General features: G+C 38.6%; 1 protein-coding gene across 6 annotated transcripts in view; it reads left to right on the top strand.

Annotated features, from left to right (window-relative positions):
- The window catches only part of kazna (kazrin, periplakin interacting protein a), a 519865-nt gene that overhangs the window by 463950 nt on the left and 40724 nt on the right, over nt 1-15191 (top strand). For 5 of the 6 annotated variants that reach the window (XM_061903797.1, XM_061903794.1, XM_061903796.1 and 2 more), the window contains 3 exons: nt 3752-3835; nt 9274-9463; nt 9860-9996. In XM_061903797.1, the coding sequence (XP_061759781.1) occupies nt 3752-3835; nt 9274-9463; nt 9860-9996 (411 nt within the window). The remainder of the gene's footprint in view (nt 1-3751; nt 3836-9273; nt 9464-9859; nt 9997-15191) is intronic. The other variant, XM_061903795.1, reaches the window with a different exon arrangement.

Genomic DNA, 15191 nt, shown 5'->3' with positions numbered 1-15191 from the left:
ATTGTGGTCACTGCTGTTGTGTCGTCGGGCAAGACACTTTACCCACCTGCTCCCAGTGTCACCCACACTGGTTTAAAGGTAACTTAGATATTGGGTTTTCACCATGTAAAAGTGATTTGAGTCACTAGAGAAAAGTGCTATATAAATATAATTCACTTAAATTTCTTTTTTGTTAAAGGCTACTGTAGTTGTTTGTACTATGTTCTATTGTATTGTCCTTCTTATGATATTTATGTATTTTAAAAAATTAAATAAATAATGACTACATTTTAAAATTCAGTTTAATTCATTTAAATGGGTGACGCTGTTCTAAAAAGAAAACTAACTTTTAAATAAGAAATATTACTATTACAAAACAAAAGAAAGTACCAATAACAACAATGGTAGTTTTACAAAGTAAAGTAATGATGGAGCGTAATACTGAAACAAAAGAAGTCAATAACGCCAGCTAAGGCCATTAAAATAATATTTAAACGACGGACATTTATGCATGAAAATTTTGAAAAGCTGCTAATGGTGTGCTTCACGGAGAAGAAGCTCGAAGGAGATAACATAAAAGTGCACTCTCTGAGGTAAATCCTGTACATTATTATTACTTTATAAAACTACTGTTGTTGTTTGTACTATGTTTTGTTGTATTATCCTTCTTATGATATGTATGTACATTTGATTTCTTTTTTAAAGGCTACAAGTTAAAATTATTTTGTTTTGTTTTTTAAATCAAAACAAACGTTTAGATAATATTTTTATTATTATTAAAAAACAATAAAAAGTACCACTAACAACTACAATAGTTTTACAAAGTAAAGTACTGATCATGTACAGTAGTTACCTTGGAGAATGGACTCCTACGGTGTCTCCTTTCAGCTGCTTCATAGTCAAACACACGATCAGCAGCTTTAACATATTTTAATGGATACATGTAGAACCGGAATCAGAATAGATTTTTTTTTATTGCCATTGTTTGAGAACGGGTTCACAAACTAGGAATTTTACTTGGCGCGTAGGTCGCTTATATGTTAGTTCAATAGTCATGACTGGCGTTAGACTCCTTCTGCTTCAGTGATACGCTCGTACAGCATTGTTTTGATGATCTATTTCTTTGATCCAATGAATATCAATCTGTTTTTTCTTCCCACACAAAATTATGTCTCTCTCTAGCTATAAGCTAGAGCAGGGGTCGGGAACCTTTTTGGCTGAGAGAGCCATGAAAGCCAAATATTTTAAAAACGTATTTCCGTGAGAGCCATATTATATTTTGGTAATACTTTGATATGGGAAACATATTCACCTTTAATTAGTTGCTTATTAACATGCAAATTCGTAACATATTGGCTCTTAATTAGTCATTTTTAAGTACTTTTTAATGCCTTTTTCTGCATGGCCTTATTTTACAAGCAATAAGCCATTAACTAAGAGTCTTCCCTTATAACCTCAGAATTATTGCTTATTAGTAACCCTAACCCTTACATGGTCCCCTAGTGTCCAAATAACTCTTAAGTCTTTGTTACTTAGAATATGTTCCCCATACTAAAGTGTTACAATATTTTTTAACACTGATTACAACTAAATGTGCGCATTTTTAAGTTAGATTAAAATTTTTAGAGTATAATAAGTCTCTTATTCTTTTTAATAGCATTGTTTTTTTGAAGCTAACAAATAATAAATGAAATACTTCTTACCATTACTGCGACTTTTTGGATTGATGGAATAAAATGCATGAGAATGTTTTTAATTTTGAACGTTATTTTTAACCCTGTGATTACCGGAATCATTTATTACTTATCGTGTTAAGCAATGTCAGCTAAGATTTATCTGAGAGCCAGAAGCAGTCATCAAAAGAGCCACATCTGGCTCTAGAGCCGCAGGTTCCCTACCCCTGAGCTAGAGAGAGGTGGGATCTTACTTAGACTTAGACTTAGACTTAGACTAAGACTTCCTTTTACTGTTATTCAAATGTGAACTTTACAGTACAGATAAGAACATAATTTTGTTGCATTAGCTCATGGTAGTGCAGCATAAAAGAGCAAGAAGGTGCAAATATAAATAAATAGATTACTGTAAAGATAAATATATTGCACTTTTGCATATGCACCCACGTTTATGGATGTATGTTGTATTGTCTTTATATTCCAGCGAGTTAATCCATTTTGGGGGGAATTGAGGGCATTATTATGATGCGTTCAAGAGTCTTACGGCCTGAGGGAAGAAGCTGTTACAGAACCTGTAGGTTCTGCTACAGAGGCTGCAGAACCTCTTTCGAGAGTCCAGCAGTCAAAACAGACCTACATGGGGGTGAGAGGAGTCTCTACAAATTTTCTCAGCCCTGGTCAGGCAGCGGCTTTTTGCGATCTCCTGGAAAGGGGGAAGAGGAGTCCTGATGATATTTTCCGCCATCCTCACCGCTCTCTGCAGAGACTTCCAGTCTGAGGCACTGTGTGCTCCAGTCCAGACAGACGGGGTTCACTGTGACATTTGTTTGGCCAACTCACGGGGGTAATGCGTGTTACTCAAATATTTGCTTGCAACCTAAAGCATAGCAATTAGCCAAGAGACAAAACACTCTCAAGATGAGGTATCACCATATCATTAAGTCGAGCACAATGATCTGCCAAGACAAACCAATCTTAGTTTGGCACCCTCGACACCAGCCCTGGGCAAAATAAGGCCCAGGGGCCGCACACGGCCCGTTGAGCTTTTCAATCTGGCCCGCCGGACATTTCCAAATAGTTGTTTTAGATGTTTAAGATGGAAAGTGTATCTGCCATTATGATGTGCAGTGATGTTTTCTACCGACCGGAAGTCTTCAACTATTCTAAGTCTTTTAATGCTTGGAATCTGCATCATATACTAGTTACTATGGTCATTTAATTAGTTACTATGGTCATCTAATTAGTTACTATGGTCACTGTGAGATATCTCGGATTGTAGGTAAGGTTTTTTTCACAGTTTGTTGCATTTTGGTTGTGTTTCGGTTGATTGTAAAATATTTTGTCAATATTCAGTGTTTTATCATTAATTTTTAATATTGTAAATCCAACATTCTTTATTTTCATGTAAATTTTGTGTGTCTCATTCAGTAAAAAATAATTCAAATTCCATTCCTTTTTTTAAGGCGTTCTGTCATAACGTTTTTAGCTTTCAATCATTATTGGGAGGTTTTGTATTATTGTTTCAAAAATAGATATACTGGCCCCCAGACACACTTTTTTATCTAAATCTTCCCCCCCAAGTAAAATAATTGCCTAGGCCTGCTCTATACTCTGCGGATATACCCAATTAATTATAATCATCAATGCTAATTCATAATTTACAGGAAAACTATTTTTTTCTGAATTTTCTAAATATATTAAAGTAAGAACAGATACCTTTTATGGGTTAGGCCATATTTTAAGTGCATTGTTAGCATTCTTAATAGCTATAGGAGTGTAAAAATAGGTTTGCCACTCTTATATTGATGCATGTATTGATAGCTGTGTGGCGATGTCCATATAGCGAGGGTGAAAATGTAGAAATCAATAAACCACTTTACCTTTTAACTGTTGCGTATTGAACCGGCGGGGAGTTAGCGCTAGCTGCTAACTTTAGCAGGCAACCCCACTCCACCTCATGCTAATGCTGGTCAATTGTTGGTAACCACAATACAATGTTATGAATATTTGTCACAGTTTTTTTTGGGGGGGGAAATAAGTACATTAAGTAATTCAACATGCCGTCCCGGCCTCGCTAACGTCTCCAACCCCCCCTTCAGATGAGTAACTGTGTCAATCAAAGAATGGAGTACCGGGTGTTTGAGCGCATCGGGGACAGGGACGTCTCTCCTAGGGTCATGGCGGTAAGACGAAGACCCCCCGAGCTTGGACTTTTAATGATTCCTAACCCCCTCCCCTGATCCCTTGATTGTTACCTCCTAAAGCTCCTCCTCAGATGCACGTGTTTGACTAATCTCAAGGCTTACCCAGATCGAACCCACTCAATGATCCCCGAGTTCCCCCCCCGTGTGATTTATGTGCTCCGGCGAGAGTGTCAATATTCAAACTGCTAATGAAAGGATGTGATTCCACGTTGATTTGCATGTCAGACCCCGGGTGATTGATGACTGTTTATCCGTTGTAATGAAGTTGTGACTGCCAGCTTACACGGACACAAAAAACAACACTCTACGCCTGTTTGAATACTGACAAAACGTATCGTTGATGAAAATGTGTTGTCTTAAAGGCCTACTGAAATGAGATTTTCTTATTTAAACGGGGATAGCAGGTCCTTTCTATGTGTCATACTTGATCATTTTGCGATATTGCCATATTTTTGGTGAAAGGATTTAGTAGAGAACATCGACGGTAAAGTTTGCAACTTTTGGTCACTAATAAAAAAGCCTTGCCTTTACCGGAAGTATGTGCGCATGACGTCACCAGTGTGAGGGCTCCTCACATCCTCACATTGTCTATATTGTGAGCCACCAGCAGTAAGCGCAATTCAGACCGAGAAAGCGACAATTTCCCCATTAATTTGAGCGAGGATGAAAGATTTGTGGATGAGGATATTGATAGTGAAGGACTAGAAAAAAATAAAAAATAAAAAGTAACGGCTCCGGGCGGCAGCAGTGTGAGCGTTTCAGATGTAATTAGACACATTTACTAGGATAATTCTGGAAGATCCCTTATCTGCTTATTGTTTTAATAGTGTTTTAGTGAGATTGTGAAGACATACCTCTAAGTCGGATGGCTGCGGTCAACACACCAGTGTCTCTGAGAGAAGTCGAGGAGCCAAGCTCACAGCTGCCTTTTTTGACAGCTACTGCAGGAGGACGCATAATCCACTGATGTCTCCGGTAAGATATATATTACAATTTTCCCATCCAAAAACATGCTGGTTGACGTAGAGAAACATGTTCGCTTGACCGCTCTGTGTTAAAAACAAAGAAACACCGGCTGTGTCTCGGTGCTAAAGACAGCTGCAATCCACCGCTTTCCACCAACAGCATTGTTCTTTATAGTCTCCATTATTAATTGAACAAATTGCAAAAGATTCAGCAACACAGATGTCCAAATTACTGTGTAATTATGCGATGAAAAGAAATTACTTTTAGCCGTGTGTGGTGCTGAGATAATATGTCCCTTCCAACCAATAACGTCACAAACACCCGTCATCATACGCGTCATCATTCTGCGACGTTTTCAACAAGAAACTCCGCGGGAAATTTAAAATTTTAATTTAGTGAACTAAAAATGCCGTATTGGCATGTGTTGCAATGTTAATATTTCATCATTGATATATAAACTATCAGACTGCGTGGTGGGTAGTAGTGGGTTTCAGTAGGGCTTTAAGGCCATGCCAGTGATTCTCAAACTGACGGACATGGGCTCCATCTGGTGGTACAACAAATAATCACTTATTTGCATACGCAACACAGTGTTGGATACAGTGTCCAAAAATAAGACCTTTGCCTTGTTTTTAATGAATACTTACCTACTACGCTACCATATTTGAATGTTTATGGGGGTGCTGGCGGGGTTAAGTGTTTTCTGAGGTGGTACTTGCTGAGAAAAGTTTGAGAACCACTGGGCTATGATTTGTTATACAACTTGTAAGAAATAAAACACATAGTAAGAAATAAAACACCATACGGTAAATGGTAGAGATGTCCAGTAATGGCTTTTTTGCCGATATCCGATATTCCGATATCGTCCAACTCTTAATTACTGATTACGATATCAACCGATACCGATATATATACAATCGTGGAATTAACACATTAGTATGCCTAATTCTGTTGTGATGCCCTGCGGGATGCATTAAACAATGTAAAAAAAGTTTTCCAAAATAAAGCAACTCAAGTTATGGGAAAAAAAGGTCCAACATGGCACTGCCATATTTATTATTGAAGTCACAAACTGCATTATTTTTTTTTAACATGTCTCAAAACAGCAGCTTGGAATTGGGGACATGCTCTCCCTGAGATGATCCTGATACCCACTACAACTATGGGAAATACTTCACTTTGACTCTCACAAAGTGCATTATTTATTTATTTATTTTTTAAACGTGTAAACAACAGCAACAAAACCAATGAAGGCACACAGCTTCAGTCCAGAGTATACTAGAGTAATAGAGTTAACAATAATATAGTCCTCTATTAGTGCAAGACTGCCTTGCATACTGTATAACAGGAAATTATAAACTGCTCTAACGTATTCGTATGAGTAACGAAAATGTGCTGCAAGCCAGTGGTGAGTGCTTGAAGGGGCCTACCAGTCAGCCAGAGCTTCTGAAATGCTGCGTTGAGACAGGGCATCTTTGTTCAGGGCACCTCTTGGGGCAGTTTTTGTTGTATTTTAGTTTTTTCTTGGTGGAGTCTTTAAGCGACAACTGTGTGGTACTACTTTTTTTCAGTGTTTGCGTTTCATCCATCTTCCGCTTGTATTCATCGTGTATCTCCTTATAATTCTTGAAGAGGTGGGAGATCAAATTTCCACCACATTATCTTCTTCTGGATGAGTAATGACACCCGACCGAGTTCAGTTCAAAACTTGGGAGACAAACATTTTTGCAATACATTTCTCAAAACACTAGAGCGCTTCCGTTCTATCGAGGAACTTGGACCACTGTAAACACATTGGCTGATCCTTGCATTGACATTTTAACCTTGCTTGATTTATTGAGACATGTATTAGTAGATCGCACAGTACAGTACATATTCCGTACAATTGACCACTAAATGGTAACACACACAAAAAATGTTCAACTTGTTTTAGTCAGGGTCCACGTTAATCAATTCATGCTAGCAATCACTGAGGTCTAAACTTGTGATTTACACAACCGAGGTGATCCTCAAGGTAGGGATGGGTGATATATCGAGTTTGTAAGATGTATCGATATATTTAAAAAAAAAATATGAATTAAGAAAATATTGTAATATCGATATAACTTTTTTCACGTTCAAGTTGCGATTTCCGTAGCTTAGTTATTTGTAGACCCATGTGGCGGTTAGCTAAGCCAAATGCTACAAAAGACGCAAGAGGGAGAAGACAAAGAGAACTGGACTAATGCAACTCCACGGGAAGGGGAAAAAATATACGGAAAAAAACAATGATTGGTTGGTTTACGTATAAGAAAATCCAAGATTGGTTAGTTGTTTACTATGATGAGTCACGATTGGTTAAGAATAGGGCAAACCATTAGGGACAGGCCAATCAGAGGTAAGATAGGGCGGGTCATCGAACCAGGAACGGAATTCACAACAGACTTAGAGTTAGACAAACTTTATTGATCCACAAGGGAAATTGTTTCACACAGTTACAAAGGTTGGAAAGTGTAAGGATGGAAAATTTAATACAGGTATAAAGTAGACAAAAAATGTACCGCACATCCCAAATGACGATGAGAGAGTCAGAGAAGAGAGAATATTCAATCGAAATTTATGCAGAAATGAGGAAGATCATAACCGCACAATTAGGTAAAGTCACTTACTTGGCGTTGACAACTTCCAGTAGGACCACAAAACCATACGTGTGTGACAGTCCATTACATTGTCGACTGAGAATTAAAAAGTGCCTGCCTGCAAAAGTATTTTTTATCTGAGTTTGATACGTATTGTATTGTTTGCACAGCTATGTTGTTCATCATAGGTTTAGTTTATTATTTCTTCGGTCAGTGGTCAACAAAATAAACAAACAGTGTTCCATAAACAAAACAGTTGTACATTCATGAATTGAAAATATTGCAGACCGAAAGGGTTTAGGCTGAATTTGAAAACTTATCGCGCCTAACCCTATAGACAATGTCAAATACAAGAAGAGCTTCCAAAAAATATAAAATTTCCTTTGCACAACAAATTATAAATACACATATCGACATATCGAGATATACTTTTTTGTCCACATCGCCCATTCCTACCTCAAGGTACCCCGTTAAGTCGTTTCCTTTATGGCAACGCATTCTGTAGTCATTTATTCAACTTCTCAAGTCGTACTAGTTGTGTTCCTCAAAGTTCCATTTTAGGTCCCCTCTTTTTCACCATGTGGCATATTCAACTGGTAGTCCGCGAGTTCAGTTCAAAAATCTTGATTCAGACTCACATTTTTGCAGAAGATTCCTAAAAACATGAGAGTGCTGTCATAGAGAGGATGTTTGACTAGATTTTTTGCAGAAGGTTTTTAAAAAAATCAGAGCGCTCCTGTGACTCTGACAATATAAATAGACCATAATCTAATGTCTACTGTAGAGCAACCTTTTTCAACACTGGTGTGCCGTGAGATACAGTGTAGTGTGCCGTGGCAGATAATGTAATTCCACCTAATTGGGTTAAAAATATGTTTTGCAAATCAGTATTTATGATCCGCAAATAATGTGCCAATGTTGAGTGTCTGTGCTGTCTAGAGCTCAGCAGAGTAACCGTGTAATACTCATCCAATATCAGTAGGTGGCAGCAGGTTTTGCTTTGTCGTGATCACAATGTGCAGACGACAGCGGTAGGCAGTGTGTAGGTAAAAAATTATCTAATGCTTGAACCAAAAATAAACAAAAGCCGAGTCCAGCTAAGAAAAGGCATTGAAGCTTAGGGAAGGCTATGCAAAACTAAAAGTGAACTGGCTACAAAGCAAACAAAAACTGAATGCTGGACGACAGCAAAGACTTACATCGGTGGAGTAAAGAAGGCCTCCACAAAGTACGTACGTACATGACATAATAATCAACGATATCCACACAAAGAACTGAAATAGTCTTGATTAATAAAACAAAGCAGGTGCGGGGAATAGCACTCATGGAATAAATTAGACTACAACAGGAAAATACCAACAAGAAAGATAAGAACTAAAACACAACACACAGGAAAACACCAAAAAACTCTAAATACGTTGCTGTGTGATGTGACAGGTGGTGGCGCTGCACACCTACTTTGAGACAAGACCTGTACTGATGCATACTTGGTTATGGTTTGAATTCATTTCCAACAATTGTGAGAACATTTTTTTATTGTCAATATCAGCTGCTGAGTTTCACTTTTTTTATGTTGTCTGCTGGTGGTGTGCCTGTGGATTTTTTTAAATGAAAAAAAATGCGCCTTGGCTCAGAAAAGTTTGAAAAACACTGCTGTAGAGGTTACTGGTTCTATGGAAAATACAAAATAATACTAAAAATGCATGCAGAAGTCCGTCCCCAAGGTCATTAGCTTTCTGTAAATGTGGTCCTCGAAACTATTTATTATAATCCACACTCACCCAACATGGACATGTTCTCCGACTAATGCCTTTCTCTCCGCCCTCTCCCAAGGCCAAACAGTCGTTAGCCACCCTGACCAAGGATGTGCCTAAACGTCACTCGCTGGCAATGCCACCGGAAACGGTTGTCAACGGCAACAACCAGGAGTGGGTGATGCAGGCGGACCTCCCCCTCACTGCCGCCATCAGACAGAGTCAGCAGACGCTCTACGTTCACACGGGACATCCCACCGACAGACAAGGTAGGAGAACGGGATGGCACCCCTCCTCTGGTGCCGTTAGCCATCAATCAATCCGTTTCAAGCAACATTTTGTCACAGAATCTTTTATTTAGATAAAAAAAACTAACAAATCGCTAATACTTCACTAAAAAATGCCTGTTTAAAACATATACCCAGACAAGGAGAAGAAAACGGTTGCTCATTGTGTTGCTATGGGTTGCACTGCTGAATGCACACTGTTGCCTGGCAACTGCTGATGATGGCAAATAATTTCAGTCTCTTGATTTCAATTCTGATTTCTCTATTCATAGAGCGCTAAAAAAATTAAAAAAATAAAATATAAATCCCCAATTTCTTCCATTCATTTTAGAAGCCTACCTGTGAATATTAAGCCGTTTTCCCCCCCTTTTTGTTTAGTCGCTGCCGTGCGGTTGAGTCCAAACCACTCGCGTCAGCCATCCATCATCAGCGACGCCTCGGCAGTGGATGGAGACAGGTCGTCCACGCCGAGTGACATCAACTCTCCCCGCCATCGGACTCACTCTCTCTGCAACGTAAGGCGCTGCCCAACGACCCCCCCTACAACCCCCACAGATGCCGTCTGTGTGCTCATTCTTGAGTTTGAGTTTATTTGGAACATGCATGCACACAACATGATACGTCACATTTTCCAGTTTCTCTTTTCAACATGTTGGAAAAGGTGTAGGAAGAAGTGGAGCTTATTTAATCCTACCCCTTTTCTTTTACATAACGGTTGCTAAAACTTTTGTTCACTTCCTGTTATCAATTTATTCACAATATACTTCAGTGGTTCTCAAATGGGGGTACGTGTACCCCTGGGGGTACTTGAAGTTATGCCGAGGGGTACTTGAGATTTTTTTTAAATATTCTAAAAATAGCAACAATTCAAAAATCTTTTATAAATATATTTATTGAATAATACTTCAAGAAAATATGAATGTAAGTTCATAAACTGTGAAAAATAATGCATTATTCAGGGTTGACAGCTAGATTTTTTGTGGACATGTTCCATAAATACTGACGTTAAAGATTTCAGTTTTTGTGAAGAAATGTTTAGAATGAAGTTCATGAATCCAGATGGATCTCTATTACAATCCCCAAAGAGGGCACTTTCATGTGTAGAAATCTTTATTTATAATTGAATCACTTGTTTATTTTTTAACAAGTTTTTAGTTGTTTTTATATCTGTTTTTCCAAATAGTTCAAGAAAGACCACTACAAATGAGCAATATTTTGCACTGTTGTACAATTTAATAAATCAGACACTGATGACGTGTATTTTACATCTTTATCTCTTTTTTTTTTTTTTTTACCAAAAATGCTTTGCTCTGATTAGGGGGTACTTCAATTAAAAAAATGTTCAAAGGGGGTACATCACTGAAAAAAGGTTGAGAACCACTGATATACTCCATAAGTGATCACTATAAAAATAAATAAATAAATAATTAATACTCCGTGAAGTAAGTTACATTTCATATGGTGAGTTGAGTAAGATTATTTTGAAAATGAATGGATAGATGTTTATCATGGTTTTTATTCTTTGTACTTTGTTAACACTTTAAGTTTGAAGAGTTTCTTAAAGTGGATCATATTAGTACATTGTTTGATTGCATTGCTTAATTCATTCCATAATTTGATTCCACTTACAGATATACTGAAGGTCTAAGTGTTGTTCGAGCATACAAATGTTTTAAATATTTTTTTTTCTCCAATGATATATTTCTCCTCTTTTGTTGAGAATAATTGTTTTATATTCTTGGGTAGCAGGTTATAGTTTGCTTTGTGTATAATTTTAGCTGTTTGCAAATTCACTATGTCGTGGAATTTCAGTATTTTTGATTTAATAAATAAAGGGTTTGTTTGTTCTCTATATCCAACATTATGTATTATTGTAATTTATCTTTTTTGGAACACAGTTAATGAATGAGGAGTACTTTTGTAGTTATGTCCCCATATTTCTGCACAATAACTCAGATATGGTAACACTAGCGAGCAGTAGAGAATATGAAGGGATTCTTGGTCTAGAACGTGTGTAAAACTCTGGCCCACAGGCCAAATTTGGCCCGCCGTGTAATTTCATTTGGCCCTTGAGGCAGTATGAAATTAACATTAGAGCTGCCCCGCCGGTGGCCGCTGTAACACCGCATTCACCACTAATACTAATACTTGTCAGCCCTCCAGATTTTCCCGGACTCCCAAATTTCAGTGCCCCTCCCGAAAATCTCCCGGTGTAATCATTCTCCCGAATTTCTCCCCATTTCTACCCGGACAACAATATTGGGGGCGTGCATTAACGGCACTGCCTTTAGCGTCCTCTACAACCTGTCGTCACGTCCGCTTTTCCTACATAGAAATAGTGTGCCAACCCAGTCACATAATATATGCGGCTTTTACACACACACGCACACAAGTGAATGCAACGCATACTTGTTCAACAGCAATACAGGTCACACTGAGGGTGGCCGTATAAACAATTTAACAATCTTACAAATATGCACCACACTGTGAACCCACACCAAACAAGAATAACAAACACATTTTGGGAGAACATCTGCACCGTAACACAACATAAACACAACAGAACAAATACCCAGAACTCCTTGCAGCACTAACTCTTCCGGGACGCTACAATATCCCCCCCCCATCCCCCCAGCAATAATTAATGTTTTACTCATGCACTTTCTCTTGTTACTTCAAGGCTTGAATGTTTGATTAATTTGTCATTGTTATTTTATTTGCAAATTTATTATTAGCCTGTGGAAAAAGTTTATTTTGATATTTATCTCAGAGGGCTGCAAATAGAAAAGAGGCATTCAATTTTTATTTAAATTTTATTTGCTATGCCATTGATATTTTTTAATGATTATTATTTAAAACTCGATTTTACATGTCACTATAACGTTATATAAGCCTTGCTTGTTCAATATTCAATGGAAAACTTGTTTGGGTCCATATTAAAAGGTTAATTTGTTCAACTTTGGCACGTGGCTCTGTTCAGTTTTAAATTTTGGCCCACTCTGTATTTGAGTTTGATACCCTTGGTCTAGAACATGTTTTGCTTTATTCATTATTGACGTGTTTCTTGCTACTTTATGTTGTATATATTTTTACAAGAGATTTCCAGTTCAATTAATCATCAATCATTATACCTAGAAATGTGCTTTCATTTATTCTTTCAATTTCTATTCAGTCTATTTGTATTTGTGTTTGACTTTCTCTTCTACTGTTACCAAATAGCATTATTTTAGTTTTACTGAGATTCAATGATAGTCTGTTTTTGTCAAACCTAACTCTAAAGCTGCCTCTTGTGTGCTTGTAAGCATCTTCACCAAGCCGAACAGTTTACTCTACTACCATTTCCGAAAACCTAATACCCTATGGTCCTGAATATGAGATGACTCTGAATAAGACATATTTTCAAGACCTGTTTGTAATATCAGTGAAATCCTTTTAAATTGACCCATGTGATGTCTTCCCGGAAGTACGAAATAGTGATGGTCAACCAAGCCAAGATGGCTGTTGTGCAGCAAACTATCTGAGTATACAAGGTGCCAGATCCTTGTCGTTGGCTGAGCTCCACACAGGGATCTGGGCTTGGGGGCAATACAAACTCCTTCAAGATAGCAAAAAAAATGAACCAATCAGGACCGCCGGGCGGGATTTTAGGTTCGCTCCCGGCCTATTGACATCCAAATCACTGCCGTTGTGTCCTTGGGCATGACACCTCACCCTTTCCCCCAATGCCTCTCACACTGGTGAATGAATGATGAACGGTGGTGGTCGGAGGGACCGTAGGCGCGAACTGACAGCCACCCTTCCGTCAGTCTACCCCAAGGCAGCTGTGGCGACAAATGTAGCTTACCACCACCAAGTGTGAATGAATGACGGCTTGTCACTTCTCTGTGAAGCGCCTTGAATGTTTAGAAAAAGAGCTATATAAAATCGAATCCATTATTATTATCATTATTATTATTATTATTATTATTATTAAAAGTTGAACAAAGAACGTTTCGTTCTGTCGTCATCCAATATGTCGGCTGTTCTGTTTTGGATTTCCCAGCGGCGCTCTCATCAGCGTCACGGGTTCATTTCGATGTGAGTGGTTGAAGATGCTCGTCATTCAAGATAACGGACAAGCGGTTTATCCAATCCAATACAATGATTTTTTTACAAGGCCCCGCCTTCTGAAATACATCTTTTATTGAGAAGTCCCAGATCCTTGTGTGGAGCTCAGCGAACTACAAGGATCTGGCAAGAGTTGGGTTACAAGGGGCCTGGATCTTCCCCCAAAAAGCAGATACAAGGAAACAAGTCGGCACAAAGGTAATTTGAAATTTGGACTTGTCAGACCACAGAACACTTTGTCACTTTGCATTAGTCCACCTTAGAAGAACTCAGGCCAAGCGAAGCTGTCAGTGTTTCTGGGTGTTGTTGATAAAAGGCTTTCGCTTTACATTGCATTTTAACTTGCACTTACAGACTGTAACTGTAGTTACTGACAGTTTTCTGGTGTTCCTGAGCCCATGTGGTGATATCCTTTACACAATGATGTCAGTTTTGGATGCAGTACCGCCTGAGGGATCGAAGGTCACAGCTTTGCCACTTACTATACGTGCAGTGATTTCTCCTGATTCTAGGATAGGATAGGATAGGATTAGATAGGTATTTATTGTCATTGCAACATGTACAACAAAACTATATTTCAGCACAAACCCTTTCAAGATTAGACAAATAAACAGTGTACAGGGTTACAGAACAGGAACGCTGATGGTGTCGCTACGAGGCGCCCCGTAAAAGGTGGGAAAAAGGTAAAACACTGGGGAAGAAAATGAGTTAAAAAAAATACAATCTAGATTGGGCTCCTGAAGGGGTCCAGTCTGTAGTGGGAAAAAAACCTCCATGCCATGCACACATAAACATGTTACATTTTAATCACGACAACTCGCAATGGGGAGGGGCCTGGAGGTCGACTGGTGGTATGAAGCACTGCCAGCCGTCCATTACCTCAAAGGGGAATCAAGCGGTGGTGAAGGCGTGGGGTGGGGGAGGGTGGGTGTGTGAATATGCCCATTGTTTTGGGTGTGTCGGTGTAGTGTCCGTAGGCCTGGGGCTGTTTTGCATGCAAGCAAAAGTTCGACTCCAGGTGTCCTTCAGGAGGGAGGGAGGTCAAAAGTGTCCATCATTGTGGTGTCCTCGGGGGATGTTTTCAGAACAGCCTGCTCCTGTTGTTGCAGCGTCAAGGCCATTCGAGGGAGTCAAATCGTAGATTAGGATTTTTGTTTTTCCGTGAGCAGACATTACAAAGGCTTGTCTGTTCTATTTGTGCATGCTGGCTCTCATATCCAATTTTCCCTTCTTTTTTTTTTCTCTGAACCTTTTGATGATATTGCTGACTTTCGATGGTGAAATCCCTAAATTCCTTGCAATAGCTTGTTGAGAAATGTTGTTCTTAAACTGTTGGACAAAATGGTGACCCTCGCCCCATCCTAGTTCTTAAAAGACTGAGCATTTAATGGAAGCTGCTTTTTATACCCAATCATGGCACCCACCTGTTTCCAATTAGCCTGTTCACCTGTGGGATGTTCCAAATAAGTGTTTGATGAGCATTTCTCAGTAATTTTTGCCACTTGTGCCAGCTTTTTTGAAACATATTGCAGGCATCAAATTGCAAATTAGTTAACATTTGTAAAAATAGAAAATGTTTCCTGTTCGAACGTTGAGTATTTTG

The sequence above is a fragment of the Nerophis ophidion genome, linkage group LG06, assembly GCF_033978795.1.
Source record: "Nerophis ophidion isolate RoL-2023_Sa linkage group LG06, RoL_Noph_v1.0, whole genome shotgun sequence".
NCBI lineage: Eukaryota > Metazoa > Chordata > Actinopteri > Syngnathiformes > Syngnathidae > Nerophis > Nerophis ophidion.
The sequence above is the reverse complement of the archived record's forward strand: the minus strand, read 5'-3'. Positions and strand labels throughout refer to the sequence as shown.